Source organism: Dipodomys ordii, unplaced genomic scaffold (genome assembly GCF_000151885.1).
Source record: "Dipodomys ordii isolate 6190 unplaced genomic scaffold, Dord_2.0 Scaffold103, whole genome shotgun sequence".
In the NCBI taxonomy this organism is placed as follows: Eukaryota; Metazoa; Chordata; class Mammalia; order Rodentia; family Heteromyidae; genus Dipodomys; species Dipodomys ordii.
In genome coordinates, this window is record NW_012267319.1 from 2970120 (window position 1) to 2987852 (window position 17733).

Here is a 17733-nt window from a genome sequence, read left to right on the forward strand (position 1 = left end):
CCATTTCTGGCTTTTTTCTTATGTGGTGCTGAGGAATCGAACCCAGGGCCTCAAGCATGCAAGGCAAGCGCTCTACCACTGAGCCACCTTCCCAGCCCCTGGATTTCTTTTTTTTAATGAATTTATTTTATTGTTATTAAAATGATGACATATAGAGGGATTACGCTTACTTGAGTCAGGTAATGAGTACACTTCCTGTTGTATGGTGTCTTCTGTTTCCTCGTTCTCTCCCAGCCCCATCTTTCTGCCTCCACCGTGAATTGAATAGTTCACTTCTACGAATGTCCAGGGAGCTCCACTACTACACTTCCTCACCCTCTTTTCCTCCAGTTCTGTGCCCTCCTCTGCACCCTCCCAAAGGTATCTACATCAGTACACCACAAATAAGGTAAAGAAGACAGAATGATCAAAAACTACACACTAAAAAAAGTCTTTTGTTTCCCTGTCTTCGAGTTTGTTTCATGAAAGTTGTATTTCTGCTAAATCAGTTCATTACCGCCTGTAATCTGAGCCCAGAGGTTCGTTCTTGTATGGGCTGGGGCCTGGCCCTGTGGCGTTGGGGCTGGCGACCCTGGCCCGGTGCTGGCGTGTGGGTTTCTGTGCTCTTCTGCGTCCTCAGTGCCCATACTTTGTGCTTCTGCAGGTGTCCGTCCCGCCCGGCGCTCTGGACTGCTGGGTGTTTCTGAGCTGTTTGGAGGTGTTGCAGAGGATAGAAGGTTGCTGTGACCGGGCACAGATAGACTCCAACATTGCTCACATGGTGGGACTGTGGAGCTATGCCACGGAAAAGGTACCCACTGCCAGCGTGCAGCGCCTGCTCTGCCTGCTGGTGCCTCCGTGCCAGGGGTCACCCGCTGTGGAAGCAGGCTAGCTCTTTCCATGGCGGCACTCATGACCATGTGTCCACGCGTGTGGACGCAGCCACAGGGCCGGGCTTCCTTTCCACGCAGGAGGTTGTTCCGCACGCGGCAGGTGCTCGCTCTGTCTGTGCTGAACACATGGCTGTGGGTCAGGATACGGTGGGTCAGGAGGTGAGGCAGCACCCAGCGTGTGGGGCCTGTGTTGTGCCAGGAGCTGCCTAGAGCTGGGCCCGGGCTGGGGCTCACAGTAGCCTAGGAGCTTGGATTGCAGGTAGGTGAATATTAACAGGCAGGAGACCAACAACATCAGAGGCACACTGGGACTGGGTAGAACATGTTTGGGTTTGGGACGATCCCATTAAAATGCCCCCAAAGCCAGGTGCTGGTGGCTCACGCCTGTCATCCTAGCTACTCAGGAGGCTGAGATCTGAGGATCCCGGTTCAAAGCCAGCCCGGGCAGGAGAGACCATGAGACTCCTATCTCCAATAAACCACCAGAAAAGCGGAAGTGGCGCTGTAGCTCAAGTGGTAGAGCGCTCGCCTTGAGCTGAAGAGTTGAGGGACAGCGCCCAGGCCCAGAGTTCAAGCCCCATGACTGACAAAAAAAAAATGCCCCCCAAAAACTTTAATAAAATGTCTTTTATTTTTAAGGAAGTGGTCTTTTTAGTTTTTAAAATTTTTATTGTTATAAATGTTATATACAGAGGGGTTACAGTCACAAAGGTCGAGTAAAGAGTACATTTCTTTTCTTTTTTTTCTTTTTGGTTGGTTACGGGGCTTGAACTCGGGCCTAGGTGCTATCTGACCTCTTTCGCTCCAGGCTAGCACTCTACCACTTACAGCCACAATGTCACTTCCGGTCTTCTGGCCATTAATTGGAGATTAGTCTCATGGACTTTCCTGCCCAGGCTGGCTTTGAACTATGATGCTCAGATCTCAGCCTCTTGAGTAGGTAGGATTATAGGAGTGAGCCACCAGCACTTGGCCAAGAGTACATTTCTTTTTGGGCAGTGTCACACCTTCCTGGATCTCTCCCAGCTTTTCCCTCCCATTCCCCTCCCCCCCCACACACAAGTTGGATAGTTCATTTTCAACATAGTATCAAGTGAGTACCACTGTTGCATTTGTTCACCCTTTGTCCCTCCATTTCTGTACCCCCTCTAACTCTCCAATATATGTAAATGAACAAACAGAACAAAAAGAAAAAAATGGCAAAAAGAAAAAAGCCTCTTGTTTTCATTTCCTGGAGTTCATTTTGATAAATATTATGTTGTACGATCAGATGCACATAGGCATTATGCCTGTGTTCCTCTCCTAAAAGTATCTCCTTTGGTCTCATGGTTTGGGAATGCCTAAAGATTTGTATAATTTGTTATATCCCATGTATTTTAGATCTAGCTCCCACATATAAGAGAAACATGTGCCATGTGTCTCTCTGACCTTGGCTACCTCACTTAACCTGATTGTTCTAGGTCCATCCATTTCCCTACAAATGACATTATACTATTCTTTCTAATGGCCGTGTAACTTTCCATTATCTATATATATATTTTTTTAATTTAATTTTATTATTATTATTTTTTTTTGTCAGTCTTGGGGCCTGAACTCTGGGTCTGGTACTGTCCCTCAGCTCTTTAGCTCAAGACTAACGCTCTACCACTTGAGTCACAGCACCACTTCTGGCTTTTTCTGCTTACATGGTGCTGAGGAATCAAACCCAGGGCCTCATGTTTGCAAGGAAATGAACTCTACCACTGAGCCATCTTCCCAATCCCCTTGATTCACATTTTTTTGGATCTGCTCATCTGTTGTAGGCCATCTGTGCTATTTCCACATCTTGGCTATTGTGTAAAGTGCACTTTTATATCCAGATTTTAATCATTTGGTTAAGAAAGCCAAGTTTCTCCTAGAATCTAGCAGGGCTTGGAAGTTTTTCTATTAGAATTCATGAATTCTGACTGCTGATTTTTATAGCTAATGGATTGAAATTGTGGATTTATCTCAACAGCTAAAATCCTTGGGCTATCTCTGTGGACTTGTGTCAGAAAAAGGACCTAACTCAGAGGATCTCAATAGGACAGTTGACCTTTTGGCGGGTCTGGGAGCAGAACGACCTGAAACAGGTACTGCTGCTGCTGCTAATGCATGGTGAAGAGCCCCTGTGGGCTGGCTGCCACGCGTGGCTGCTGGTCCGCTGGGGACGGGGAGCACATCGTGCCGCACCGTGTGAACCCAAGACCGTTCCAGATTCAGATGCGAGCATTTGTAATACGGGTTTCTGAAGAGTCTGACTCAGAGCTGAGAGAAGTGTCACTAGAAGGGTTCAGACTGTTTCATGCATATATTTCTTGGGGAAGAGCAGACATCCTAACAACGTAGGCTCACTGGCAGGGCTGAGTTGGTCATTTCCCCGGAGTCAGATGAGTCGATCGCCCCTCAGTTGGAAGGCAGATGTCAGTGGGTATACCTGTACTTGCTCCAGATGAATAAAGATTCTTGTTTCTTTTCCGTTTAAGCCAACACAGCCCAGAGTCCTTATAAGAAACTCAAGGAAGCGTTGTCATCAGTGGAAGCTTTTGAAAAGCACTACTTGGTAAGTGTCCAGCCTCGGGGCACCTCCACCTCCACTGGCTTTGCTTTTCCTTGTGGTCTTGGGAATTGGGGTGAGCTGGTACTAAACACCTCCTGCTTGTGAGCCTAGTGGTCGCTCTGCTATCCTAGGGAGCTGTGTATAAACATGGGATAATTGTGTATCAAATCTTCAGAGTTTCTTGTGGTGCCGTAATTAGGCATGAACACAACCTGTGTACTTTAAATTTGGTTCAAAATGACTTTGCCCTTTGAATAGGAGAAATTCTAAGAGAGGGTAATGAATAATTTTCTTTGCATAAAGGAACCATTTGAACTTGGATAGAGCTATTGTACTTGATTTGAAAAGGGTTCAATTAGACTTCAGAAAGCAGAGCAGGTGGGCGGTGGGAGGGTGGCAGAGGGCTGTCAGCTGGGCTCCGAGACCTGGGGAGCATTTGAGACTACGTTGTGATGGGGCATCCCTGCACACAAACAGGAGGAGACGGTGCCAGCCAGTCATGGTACCAGACACCAGTCTGTGCTGAGTGAGTCCATGAGGATTTCATAGTTATTTATTTATTTATTTTTGGGTCTGGTCGTGGGGTCTGAACTCTGGGCCTGGGTGCTGTCCCTCAGCTCTTCAGCTCAAGGCTAGCACTCTACCACTTGAGCACAGCGCCACTTCCAGCTTTTTCTGCTTATGTGGTGTTGAGGAATCGAACCCAGGGCCTTATGCATGCAAGGCAAGCGCTCTACCACTGAGCCACCTTCCCAGCCCAAGGATTTCATTATTGTGCTTCTGAACATATATAAAAGTTACCAACTTCGTAAACACATATTACGTATTACTTAAAAACAGTGCAGAAGTAGATACCACGTAAAAAAAGTTACACGATTGATGACATCATTTGCTTCTGCTTTTGATTAGCGAATGCAAGATTCAGGTACATAATTCTGCTTTTGTAAAACCTGTCCTCAGGACCTGTCCCATACCACCATCGAGATGCACACAAGCGTCGGGAGACTCCGCTCCGCCAAGCTCGTCGGGAAGGACCTGGCGGAATTTTACATGTAATGCATCTTCTCCTTCTTGAATTGGAAGCATTTCACAAGTACAGTGAAAAGTTTATGTGTGGAGCTAGTGTACAGTCTACATGAATCTGTGGATTTGAAAATGTAGAGTCTGTTAACTGCTAAATTGCTTCGCTTTTTACTTCTGAAAACCAAATGGAGAGCCTTTTTTACTTGTTGCCCTTAACACAGCATTGAGGGCCCTGCTACTTTGAAGTACTTTTGTTTAATTAAGTTTGTCTAATTTTCAACACACACACACACGACACCCGTCTCAGCAGGACGGTCAGTCTCAAGGCCAGTGGCGTGAGCCACGTACCTTGGGCATGGGCACAGGGATGGTCTGAGGGAGACCACAGAGCCTCCTCTCCAGCTTTGGTGTTGATTCCCCAGAGGAGATGCCCAGTTGAGCCTGTTTCTATCAGTGTGATGGAATCAGACGGTGGTGGAGAAGACCTGGCCGGCAGGGTCACTGCTGCTCACCATCCTGACAAGAGATGCGTTACAGAGGGGAAGATCGCTGTTCATGTTTCCCCAAAATAATGCATAGTTGAAGTGAGGTCTTGAAATCAGTCTTTAGTAAGCTTGCAGTAGATGACACGGAAAGAGTATAATCTACCTGAACTGACGAGGTTGCTGGACAGGGGTCTGATGGGCTGAGTAAAGCCCCAGCAGTGGGAGCAGCTGACGCCCATCGCAGCTGGGTCACTGTGGGCTCAGGTCTAGCATTGGGCTCTTGAATGTGTTTGGAGTGAGGCCCCAGACGATGCTGTGGAAGTCACACCTTCCAGTCCTGTACAGGGAGTTCATGTGTTGCTAGGTTAGTCCTTTGTGGCTCTCTGTGTCCCTGTGTACTTCCTGTGCAAAATGTGTACAGGTGTGAGGGGTGTGGCGTCATACCTCTGCTTGCTGTGTGGCGGCTGGCACTTGGCCCTGAGGGGGCTGTGCTGTACCCTCTGTCCACGTGAAGGAGTGAGCACACTGCTCTTGCTCACTCAGCCCAGACTCCGTCAGAAAGGTGATACTGCTATGACTCGCGCCATTGTGTTGGCACCACGAGGAGCTGTTTCTTGGATCTCCCCGGCCAGTCCCTTCCATGGCTTCCTCCTGGGACCATGGCAGGAAGGATGGCGTAGAGACGGGGCCTGTATCTCTGGTGGCAAGAACTGAGGCACAGTGGGCAGCTGAGGCTGTGTGTGCTGAGGTTCGGAGCCCTGACAAGCTTGTCTGTTGACTCTGGAAGGAGGAAGAAGTCTCCGCAAAAGGCAGAAGTCTATCTTCAGGGAGCTTTGAAAAATTACCTGGCTGAGGGCTGGGTCCTGCCCGTCACGCACACACGGAAGCAATTAGCTGAATGCCAAAAACACCTTGGGCAAATGGAAAAGTATCCTTTAAATCCAGTTTCATGAAATAGGAAAACTTTTGTATAGTATAGCAGCCCTATTCGTGATGAGTAAGCACATAATACTAAAGAGAGAAATACTGTCCCATGCACACATATTAACAGTAGAATGTGAACGAAATGCCGGGTCAATGTCCTGTCTCCTCTCCCTATCCCTGTCTCCCCCCCGCAGTTGTGGGGCTTGAACTCTGGGCCTGGGCACTTCCCTGAGCTCTTCAGCTCAAGATGAACACTCTACCACTTGAGCCGCAGCCCCACTTGTTTATTGGAAATAAAAGCCTCACATTCTTGTACAGGCTGGTGTTGAGCTGTGATCCTCAGATTTCAACCTCCTTAGTTAGTAGCTAGGGTTACAGGTATGAGCCACCAGTGCCTGGCTTCTAATTTTTCTGTGGTTTTTTTTTTCCCCCAGTCCTGGGGCTTGAACTCCAGGCATAGGTGCTGTCTCTGAGCTTCTTTTGCTCAAGGTTAGCACTCTACCATTTGAACCACAGTGCCACTTCTGGCCTTTTCTGGCTCTAATCACTTTTTAATAAAAAGAATACTATTCTCTGGATCACACTTCGAAGGCCAGAGAAACCTTCTGAAGCCCTCTACTCCCAGTCTCCTTCACGTGAAGCCCTCCAGGCCTTAACCGTCCACTCCAGTTACCTGCAGACCAGCAGCCTTCTGGCCAGCGACCGCTGCCTGACTGAGGAGGAGCGGAAGTACTTCTGCCAGGAGATACTCAGCTTTGCCAGCCGCCAGGAGGGCAGCCCTGGTAAGACCTGTGTTCCTAGTCTGTCCACAGAGACTTAAGAAGAATAATGTGAGATAGCCCCACTCCCTGGAGGCAGCAGTTCACCTGGTGTGTGGCAAAAACACGGGATGCACTTTCCCAGACTGCCCTGCGCTCTCACACTGCACATGTAGGGTGTGCCACCACATATGAGGAAGATGCCCAAGGGAACACGGGCAATATCAATTAAGATTACCCTAATTGTCTTTTGTTGGTGGTGGTGGTGGTGGTGGCCGTGGGGCTTGAACTCTGGGCCTGGGCGGTGGTCCCTGAGCTCTTCAGCTCACCTTGAGCCACAGCACCACTTCTGGTTTTCTGGTGGTTAATTAGAGATAAGGGTCTCACAGACTTTCCTTCCCCGGGCTGGCTTTGAACCACAATCCTCAGATCACAGCCTCTTGAGTAGCTAGGATTACAGGCATGAGCCACAGGCACCTGGCGCCCGAGTTGTCTTTAAAATTTCTTCCACACAGTTTATTTTTAGATTTCAACAAGGCACATATGTTGTTGGTTATTACATCTGACTCTCTTGTAATTTAGAAGAGTTACTTTTGTCAATTTTTGTTGTTGTTGTTTTTGTTGTTGTTGTTTTTGTTGTTGGCCATGGGGCTTGAACTGGAGGTCTGGGTGCTGTCCCTAAGCTCTGTTGCTTAAGGCTAGCATTCTACCACTTTGAGCCAAAGAGACACTTCTGGTTTTCTGGTGGTTAACTGGAGATAAGTCTCACAGGCTTTCTCACTGGGCTGGCTTTGCACTGCAATCCTCAGATCTCAGCCTCCTGAGTAGCTAGGATAACAGGCGTGAGCCATAGGTCAGCCTCCTGAATAGCTAGGATGACAGGCGTGAGCCATAGGTCAGCCTCCTGAGTAACTAGGATGATGGGCGTGAGCCACCAGTGCCCTTTTTTTTTAAGGCACTGACTTTTCTCTTTGCTGAGATAGAATTCATGTGCCGTCTGATAGACCTGTGTAAACTGGCTTTGCTGAGATAGAATTTGCGTGCCATCTGATAGACTCATTTGAACTGGCTCTGAGAACTTTCCTTGAGAATATTAAGTGTATAGGAGAGTGTTAGAATTGTTTTTAGGTGGTTTTTCTTTCTTCCGGTCCTGGGGCTTGAACTGGGGGCCTGGGTGCTGTCCCCCAGCTCTTCAGCTCAGGGCTAGCACTCTACCACTTGAGCCACAGTGCTGCTTCCGGCTTTTCTGTTTATGTGGTGCTGAGGAATGGAACCCAGGGCCCCTAGAATTGTTTTTTAAAAAGATGAACTCTATAAGCGGGACTGCTGGTGTGTTATTTTGGCATTGGGAAGCTCGTCGCCCTGTGGTTCTCAGAATTGTCCCAGCAGACTTCCAACCCCCTGTATCTGCTGGTGTTACACTTCCCCTGCCCTCCACACTCCTAGGCAGTTTCTGCTGCGTTGTGGCCGCGTCTTTGTGGTGGTCTTGCTCTCTGCACGGCAGGGCGGGTGCAGGCATGATGGTGTGTGCTTGCAGGTCACAAGGTGGTACTGCCCATGCACTCCTTCGCACAGCTGCGCGATCTGCATTTTGACCCTTCAAATGCTGTGGTCCACGCGGGTGGCATTTTGTCCCTGGAAATAACCTTGTGCAGCCAGATGCCTGTTCCTGTCCACATGGACCAGATTGCTGTCAACGTCCACTTCAGCATCGAGAAAAACAGTTACCGGAAGACGGCGGAATGGCTCACCAAGCACAAGACGTCCAACGGGATCATTAAATTCCCCAGTGAGGCCTCGCCATTCCCTGCCTCGCAGAGCAGCCTGCCCGCACTGGAGCTGTCGGAGATGTTCGAGAGAAGCCCTTCGGACAGCTCTCTCACCACCACCGGGATCATTTGCAGAAATGTGCATGTGCTCCTGCGGAGGCAGGAAAGTGGCTCGTCCCTAGAGACAGCCTCCGGGGTGGCCCTGGAGGACGGGGCCCACGTGCTGAAGTGCAGCAGCGTGACCCTGGAGCCGGGGGCCAACAGGGTCACCTTCAGGACTCAGGTATGGGCTCTGCCTGCGTCCCTGGGGGAGGCAGGCTGGGTGGGGGTGGGGCTCCGCCTGCTTCCCTGTGCTTTCCTCTTTGTCCTTAACGAAAATGACAGTGACCTAAAAAATTCCAAATTCCCCCTCCCCCCCATACTGGGGCTTGAACTTGGTGTCTCGTGCTTGCTAAACAAGCCTTCTACCACTGCTGCTGCACCCCAGACATAAAACATTTCCTACACATTTTGGCTGTTGTTGGATTTTTTTTTTTTTTTTTTGTCTGTCGGTCATGGGGCCTGAACTCTGGGTCTGGGTGCTGTCCCTCAGCTCTTCAGCTCAAGGCTAGCACTCTACCACTTGAGCCACAGCACCACTTCCGGCTTTTTCTGCTTATGTGGTGCTGAGGAATCAAACCTAGGGCCTTATGCATGCCAGGCAAGCGCTCTACCACTGAGCCACCTTCCTAGGCCTTGTGGATTTTGAATGAAGTTTGTTATATACGTTCTTTTTATCAAATAGGATTAGTAGATTTAGTTAACCATTTCCTTTGTGTATTGAGTTACCCTCATTAAACTGAGATTTCAAAGAAAGCAGTCCACTCTTGGTGAATGTCCTCCTTTTGTGTCTGCGTGGGCTGGAGCAGTTGCTTTTGGCCCATTTTCCTCTGCTGCAGCATTCCCTGTGTATGCGGCTCTCTTGAGTGGGTGGGGAGGCAGGAAGGGGCATTCTCAGTCCCACGTGGCCTGCTCTTACCCCGAGCAGGCCTTGCATCTGCTGACCCGCTCTTGCAAGGACCTTCACGGTGTGCCATGAGCAAACAAACACCAACAAACAAACTCATGCGTAATCTTGAGTCCAGACTGAAGCATCAGCTGCTCAGAAAAATCCAGGTTTGGGAGGACCTGTTGGAACAGTCCAAGTGCAGACCAGATGCCCAGGCAGAGGGCTAGGAGGGAAAGAAGACAGGCATTTGGAAGAGATCACATTCGGTCTTACAAGGAAGCTTGTAACCACAAATAGGTGGCCATCTTTCCAAGTGCCTGATTTTTGACCCTAGGCCAAGGAGCCTGGAACGTATACGCTCCGGCAGTTGTGCGCCTCAGTGGGCCCTGTGTGGTTCGTCCTTCCGCACATCTACCCCATCGTGCAGTATGACGTGTACTCTCAGGAGCCCCAGCTGCACGTGGAGCCTCTGGCCGGTGAGTACAGCCACTCAGGAGGTGGCTCAGGGGGGCTGCCTTCCTCTCTCCGGCCGCGGCCCCCTGCCTTCCGGGAATACCCAGGCTAATGTAGTGGAAATTCTGTCCGGAGCCAATGGACTGACATGAGTTGCCCAGAAATGCTACATTTTTAACTGGAGTTTTGAGAATAAGAAAGCAGAAAAGATAGCCAGCTGTCAGGCAGGCAGGGTCTGCCGCCGGGAGCTGTGCAAGCTCCCAGCTGGTGCTCCCTTTAGATGCTGAGCAACAGGGTGTTGCCTGGGCTGCTAAGACTTCCCTGGAAACCCTCACCCGGCGTTGTTATTCCGAGCTACTGGCCGTTCAAATAAGGTCTAAGTTAGAAGGAGCTGGCCGTCTCCAATGGCTAAAGACCGGAAGGCCTTTATTAAACACTAGTAAGTGAAGGCTGGGCCTCCCTTCGGCTGGGCATGTTGTGCTTGTTTGTTTCTTCCACTGTGGGGGAATACACCCTGTACCCAAACCCACGTGTGCGCCCTGTCTTCTCTCCCAAGCCAGGCCTGCTGCTCCTCCAGTGTCCTGCCAGCTCCTAAGAAGATGTCCCTAGCACATCCGTAGCCTCCTTTCCTCCTTTACAGTTTAAAGGAACAAGGGAACTTTTTTTAATTGAAGCCCAGTTCTCAGTCTTCCTGCTTTGGAACCCTGCAGAGACATCCACAGCAGTCTCTCTTCCTGCCTCTGCCAACCCCTTCCTGCCGCCTTTGCCTCCCTCTCTTGTCTTTGTGCTTCTTGTTCCTCTCTCCTCCTTCCCCCACCCTCCACAGCAGGATTCTCAGAGACTTGAGCTCACTTTTTTTTTTAATATTTGACAATTTTTTTAATTGTGAAAATACTGTACAGAGGGGTTACAATTACATGGGTAAGATAATGAGCACATTTCTTATCAAGCATTGTAGCCTCCTCCTTTGTTTCTCCTTCCCATCCCTTCCCATCCTCCCCTCCTCCCCTCCCCCCCAAAGTTGTAAAATTTGTTTCTTGACATAACGACTTGTACATCTCATTGTTGCAATGGGTCCTCCTGTATCCCTGTTTTAACAATTTGTTTTTTCCCTTCTCCACATATACCAACATCATATATAGTGAAAGCAGGGGTTATACCATGGGGGAGGGACATACAAGGCAGCAAAGACTTAATCTTATAAATATGTTAGAAACAATCACATGAAAGATCTCTCTTTTTTTTTTTTTTTTTTTGTCAGTCGTGGGGCTTGAGTTGAGCTCACTTTTGATTGTGGCGAGAGACACAGCTGTCCTTGCTTTGCTACTTCTGAATCAAAATCAGGGAGGTCCAAGGCGCCCCGCTCCCCATGGTGACCTGTGTTCTCGAGACTCTCAGTCACAGTCACTCTAGACCACATGGACACCCAGGCTCTCCTCCCCTAGTGCTACAGGTTGTAGCATTTAGGGGGCTAGGGAGTGCAGAAGACTGAGCAGTATCCAAGATGAGCAAGCAAGTGTCCGCAGTAAAGGAAACAGTGCCGTGGATCCTCTATGTGGGCCTCGGCAGCCTCTTATCCGGGTTGAGCAGTGCTAATTGCCATTTTATTCCCTTTAGATAGCCTTTTGGCTGGCATTCCTCAGAAGGTCAAGTTTACTGTCACTACTGGCCATTATACAGTGAGAAATGGGGACAGCCTCCAGCTCAGCAACGCAGAAGCCATGCTCATCCTGTGCCAGGCGGAAAACAGAGCCATGATCTATTCCAACTCGAGAGGTGAGGCAGGCATGTGGCGTAGACAAACCATGTCCCCCGCGCGAGGAAGTGAGAGTGGCTGGCACTGCTGCCCCAGCCCACACGTCCTGACACTTTGCATGTTCCCTGCTGGCCTCCGTGGCACCTGAGGTCATGTTCATGGTGGACTGGGCGCCGGCTGCTGCTGACTGCTGGGAAGCGGGGGGCGGCCTCGTGGCTGGCCGGCTCTGTTGAGCACCTCACCAGCCTTGGCTACCCGTCCGTCACGTCAGATCAGACTCTTGAGGGGTCCTGTCCTGAGTAGGCCTGAGCCTCACGGAGGAGGAAGGCCTCTGGGGTGGGGTGGAGCAGGCGGACATGGTGCCAGGATGTGTGCTCCTTGTGGAAACTGCCCCTGTCTTCACCCGAGGGTGGTGCTGTGAGCTGCCAGCCCCTCTGCTGAGCCCCGTCCTGCGTCTTTCTGGGATTTCCTTGCCTCTCCCCTTGCATCCAGCTCCGTGGGGCTCTGGGGCATCTCATGCCAGGTCTGCACTGACGGTGGGAAGAACGGATGAAGCAGGGTGCTGAGGGGGCTTTGTCTCCCACAGAGGAGTCCTCCACCGCGCTGCTCCGGATCCAGTCCTCTGACAAGGTCACAAGCATCGGCCTCCCTGCTGCACCTGCGTACCACGTGATTGAGTTTGAGCTGGAGGTTTTGTCGTCCCCTTCGGCTCCCGCCGCTGGGGTGGAGAGCAGCGTGCTGGCCTCACCGGAGCCCCCCGGGAAGCAGAAGGATGGGCAGAGAGCTGCCGTTGGTATGATCACCATGGACCACAAGGTAGGGGGGGGCCGCAAGCCATAGTGTTACGGTGGCAGCTTCCGCTCATCAGACGTGGGAGACACAGCACTCCCCGTCCCGGGTCCTCTCCTGCGGAGCTCCACCATGTGCAGCAGGCCTGCCTGACCGCCCACCCTGGCTTGGGGAAAGACAGCCCGTATTACTGTGGTGTAACGACAGGGTTGTGTTTCATGGCTGGGCCAGAAGACGCAGTCGCAATGGGTTTTTGAGCTGACGTTTAATAGCTGTGTGCGAGCTCTGGCCGTGCACCCAGGCACACGGGAGTCAGCTTGAGAGGGGGACCCGTGTTCCATGGGCTTGTCTGTCCACCCCCTGACACAGGCGCTCTCCTGAGGGCCTTTGACCTGCCCCGCATGGCACAGGAGCAGCAGGACAAAAGTCTCAGACGCCAGTCATTCACTTAGAAGAGACTGTGACATAAACTCGGGATGGTTTCCTGTTTCAGTCCTTAAGGAATAGAGGAGGTGGAGCTCATGGTCCTTAGGGAGGGAGGGGTGTGAATGCATGGAAAGCTTAAGACCCAAGTCTACTCTTGCTCGTTGGGGAACTCCTCGCTCTGTCCACAAGCGATATTTTAGGACCGTCTGTAGCGTGGGATGCTCCGCTGGAGTAGCTAGGGATTGCTGGAGCCCTTGGCGGCGCCTGTCTCTGTACTTCCCGGGGCCCTTGGCTCGGGGCCTCAGTGTGTGGGGCTGCAGTGGTACAACTCGCCAGTTCTGTATCCCAGGTTTGGTTGGTTTCTGGCGAGCTCACATGCATACATTTAGTAGGATTCCCTTTCTAAGGAATGTGCAGGGAAGTGATAATAAAGTGTGCAGGAGATTGGCAGTTGCTAGCGCTGGGCACTTGCCACCCGGGAAGTGTGCTGAGCATGTTCCTCTGTTTCCTGCAGGTGTCCATTGACTGCCCGTGGTCCATCTACTCCACTGTCATCGCGCTGACATTCAGCGTGCCCTTCAGGACCACGCACTCCCTGCTCTCTGCTGGAACTCGGTAACAGAGACATGAGGCCAGGCTGCTTCTTCCCCAAGACTGCTCGATGCAAAGTCGGGCCTTGCCTGATTACACTTCCTTACAGAACCATGGCCAAGGCCCGTTCTCAGCCACTCCTTGTTCCTGTTCACCCAATCCATTTATCCTCTTCCCTCTGTCTCAGAGTTTATTTGAGTTGGGGTCCAGACACAGAGTACACTGGAGAGTCTCCTTTTACCTCTTCTCAGTGTCCTAAGTCATTCACCTGTTGGTGTACTGCGTTGTTCAGCCTTCAGAAGACCTGTCATTCTGGACTGGCTAGATGTATGCTCTCTGGCTGAAGAATGACTTTCCCTGTCATCTGCTAGTGAGCGCTAGTTACTGAGAACCTGACCTTTGGGGCTGATGCTTTGTTGTAGGGAAACTGACTATGTCATTTACAAAACCACAGCAGAACTGTCCCTCTAATCACTTCCCATAGAAATCAACTGCTTGAGAGGATTTGGGGAGGTTTTAAGTCAAATGTGGAAACATATGTATTTCTTTTTCTTTCACTGTTCTGATTCCCTAGTCAGTGAGGTCTCCTAACAAAGTAAAGTGTACTTTATAAGATTTGTAAATACCAAAATCACATTATTTCTGTTTTAGGAAATATGTCCAGGTTTGTGTCCAGAACTTGTCAGAACTCGACTTTGAGCTGTCAGACAGTAATCTGGAGGACACAGGCCAGGCTTCTGACCTGCGGATAATACCACTGAGCACGCAGCCCCAGCAGGTAAACAGACGCGCTCTGGAGGCCAGCGTGACCTCGGGACGGGTGTGCTGGGCCGTGTGCCCTCAGGTTGGATGTTGAGCTCATGGTGCAGAGGAGGCTGATTCAGAAGGGCTGGCCACCAGTGGACCCCTGTGCTGTGTGTGTGCACATGTGGGTTTTGGGGGTGAGGGGGGTACACAGCACCGCAATGGATCAGGCAAAGAGCATTGAATCGTGACCTGCCTGACTGTGCCTGACTTGTGCAGATGTAGGTGGTGCTTCGTCTCCTGTTAAGGTCTGGGCCACCCCTGAGGAAAGAGCGCCAGTTCCGTGTGGCTGGCGTGTCCTCGCTGCCGGGCTGAGCACTGCCTTTTCTTATGGCGCTTTTGGACAGTAAATGCTGCTGTGTTGGAAACATCAGGGGCTTGCCAGTGGTGCCTTCATTTGCAGAAGACTTGCCCAGTAATGCTTGGCATGGCCACCCCGTGCTGAGCAGGAGTGCGGGCATCGCGTCCAGCCGAGGGTTGGGGCTGCCCTCTCATGCTCCCTCTCAGGGGGCTGTGTGTAGAGAGTAGTGGGTGTGGGTGTCAAGATGGAATTGGTGGATGACTGTCTTCACCCCTTCACCTGGAGAAATCAACTCAGTGGAGGGATTTGCTTTGGCTCATGGTTTCAGTCCATGGTTGCTTGGCGGGCTGCTTTTCCGCCTGTGGTGAGGCGGCATTTCATGGTGCGGAGTGCGTGGTGGAGCAGAGCTGTTCACTGTACTGGGGAGGGAGAGGGGGAGCAGGCAGCAGCGTGAGAGGAAGGGAGAGGGAGAGACAGACTCCCTGCTTCCTCCAACTTGGCCCAGCATCCTTACGTTTCTGCCCCATCCCCATATGCCATGAGCCGGGGAGTGGGACTTGGCTTCCCTCCCTCCGGATCCGTGTTCTCCGGGCCCTCGGCGGCTCGGGACCTGACTCCCTGTGCTCTCTGCAGCACATCCACAGCAAGCAGTCGGTGTTCTTCGTCTGGGAGCTGACGTGGACACGGGAGCCTCCCCCCGCTCTGAACGGCCGCTTCTCTGTTGGATTCTCCCCAGCGGCTGGAGAACAGCTGTCCGTCTCCTTAAAGCCCTACACATACGAATTTCAAGTGGAAAACTTTTTTGTACGTAATGTATGATTTGGACCGTGGGCGTGGGGCGGGGAAGTGTGATTCCCTCTGATTTCCAGGCGCATCTCGGTGTAGTAAGGCAGAGGCTTGGGGGCACTTGTTCACTGTGAGCAGCTGAGCAGCACTGGCCGTGGTGTGGTGTGCACGCCCCCCCCCCCCCCCGCTCACGTCCCCACTCGAGTGTGGGCAGTCTGGAGCCCACACACACACCTCTGCTCGCTGGCTTCGCACCCTCCTGCAGTGCGCAGCCCATCAGTGCCTCCTACCCGAGGCACTGCTTTCTGAGGGCGATCTGACTTTAAAACAAAAATCAAGATATGGGAATTTGCCTGTTCAGTACTGGTAGAAACCAGTCTGAGTGTGGAACTTACAGTGGTGTGGAACTTGGGCCAGGCCCAGCTGTGCGTGCTCTGTCAGGTCATGGGACTTAATGCCAGCACAACAGAACGCAGATGTATAGCTGGGCACTGGTGGCTCATGCTTGTCATCCTAGCCACTTAGGAGTCTTAAGGTCGGAGGATTGAAGTTCAAAGCCCATTTGGGTAGGAAAGTTAGTAAACTGACTCAGCCGCCCAAAAGCCAGAAGCGGAACTGTAGCTCAAGTGGGGTAGAGTGCCAGTCTTGAGCAAAAATGTCAGAGACAGTGCCCAGGCCCTGAGTTTCTCACACACACAGACACAGACACACACACACACACACACACACACACACACACACAAAGAAAAGATACTTGGCAGGTTTTTTAATCTGAGATGTTGATTGCAGTTTTCCACACCTGCCTGAACCACACTATTTGACATTCATGTTTTACTTGACACTTCATACCCAGCCTTTATTAAGCAGCAACAGTAACGTGTTTTGTTTTTAATTTAAACACTTTAACTGTAAAATACTGGAACTATAGTTGTGATGAACTCTGGTTTCTCTTTCTTGACTCCAACTCTTCAGTTTCAGATCTAAGACACGCTTACCTACCCGAGGCCGTTAAAGCTTTCATCCTGATTCTTCTAAGACTTCTGTAGCCTCTGTGCTTACAGCTGGTCTCTGACTGCTTTGAGTTACTTTGTGTGGGGGGCGGGGGAGGGGAGATGCAAGGGAGGGACCACAGCCCCCATCCCTGCAGCGAATCTATTGAGCCTCTGTCATTGGTTGGAAGCTCCGGTTCCATCCGAGGGTTTGGACTCCATTGCTGGGTATCTGTTGGCCACAGGGATTGAAGAGGCTGGTTTCTAACCACATCGTGTAGCCTGGGCAGCGCTGAGGGCCGAGGTCCTGCACTGTTGCCGGTTTCACTGTGACTGCAAGGCAGGCCTCAGCACCCAGCCACCGCCTCATGCCCCTGGCAGTGGGTTTCACCCTGGCCTTGCCAGGGTGGGTGAGCTGATGCTGGGCGCGGAGGACGAGCCCTGGAGGAGGAGCTTGGTTATGGAGAAAGCATGTTCTGGATGGGGTTGCACCGCACCCAGGACGTGGTGTACATTTTCTAGATGTAGTAATGCTGTGCTCTGGAGAAAAGCTGTCTACAGCTTTTAGTAATGCATACTGGACACAGGGAGCGAGAAGTCCACCTTGTCCCAAATTTGCTTTAAAACACCTCAGGGAGGTGGCTCAGCAAGTGAGGCCCTGGGTTCAAATCCCAGTACCTCAGTCAACACAACAATACACACACGTAAGTTCAGAAATGTAGATGAATAGATGGATGGAGCAAGCTAAGCAGTGTTATAGTCGGAGTCCAGGACACGGGGAGATATCCTATGCTTGATGTCCATAATGCGGGGAAGGCTGGCCGGGCTCTGGTGTTGGCCTCCCAGGTCTCCGTGTCTGGACCCGAGTGGCTGGGCCGTGGTGATGTGAGGCTGTGCAGCAGCCCCCCATGGCCTTCATCGGCCTCTGGCTTTTATTGCCTTTGAACTTTTCTGTCCCTTCCTGCCTAGACTCTGTACACAGTGAAGGCCGAGATCCTGCCTGCTCCGGGAGCGCAGTACTGTAGGACTGGCTCGCTCTGCTCCCTGGAGGTGTCCATCACACGGCTGGCCGCCCTCCTGGAGGTGGACAAGGACGAAGCACTGGTGGAATCTGATGACTACCTGTCCACCAAGCTCATGTATGAAGGTGCGTCCTGAGCGCTGTCCCCTACCATGCCATTACACAGCAGTCCTGGGCTTGGTGACCAGAACTCTTCTGCCGGGCTGAAGCCCGCCTGGAGCCCAACAGTGGCTCTGTGCCTGTGACCGGGGTCCAGCCCTCACTCCTAAAGCAGCTTCAAGACCCCTCTGCTCGGCAGCCAACAGCCAACACTCCCTCACCTCACCCCTCCCCCTGTCCCCAGGCTCCTCCCAGCCCTCCTCACCTCACCCCTCCCCCTGTCCCCAGGCTCCTCCCAGCCCTCCTCACCTCACCCCTCCC

General features: G+C 51.6%; 1 protein-coding gene across 1 annotated transcript in view; it reads left to right on the forward strand.

Moving 5' to 3' along the window:
• Positions 1 to 17733, forward strand: part of Trappc10 (trafficking protein particle complex 10) — a 55973-nt gene that overhangs the window by 33228 nt on the left and 5012 nt on the right. Inside the window, exons 9-22 of the mRNA XM_013027357.1 lie at positions 644 to 790; positions 2869 to 2983; positions 3377 to 3453; positions 4411 to 4502; positions 5746 to 5886; positions 6552 to 6664; positions 8178 to 8692; positions 9732 to 9873; positions 11468 to 11626; positions 12193 to 12422; positions 13336 to 13436; positions 14064 to 14190; positions 15151 to 15321; positions 17262 to 17439. Coding sequence (XP_012882811.1) covers positions 644 to 790; positions 2869 to 2983; positions 3377 to 3453; positions 4411 to 4502; positions 5746 to 5886; positions 6552 to 6664; positions 8178 to 8692; positions 9732 to 9873; positions 11468 to 11626; positions 12193 to 12422; positions 13336 to 13436; positions 14064 to 14190; positions 15151 to 15321; positions 17262 to 17439 — 2308 coding nt within the window. The remainder of the gene's footprint in view (positions 1 to 643; positions 791 to 2868; positions 2984 to 3376; positions 3454 to 4410; positions 4503 to 5745; positions 5887 to 6551; positions 6665 to 8177; positions 8693 to 9731; positions 9874 to 11467; positions 11627 to 12192; positions 12423 to 13335; positions 13437 to 14063; positions 14191 to 15150; positions 15322 to 17261; positions 17440 to 17733) is intronic.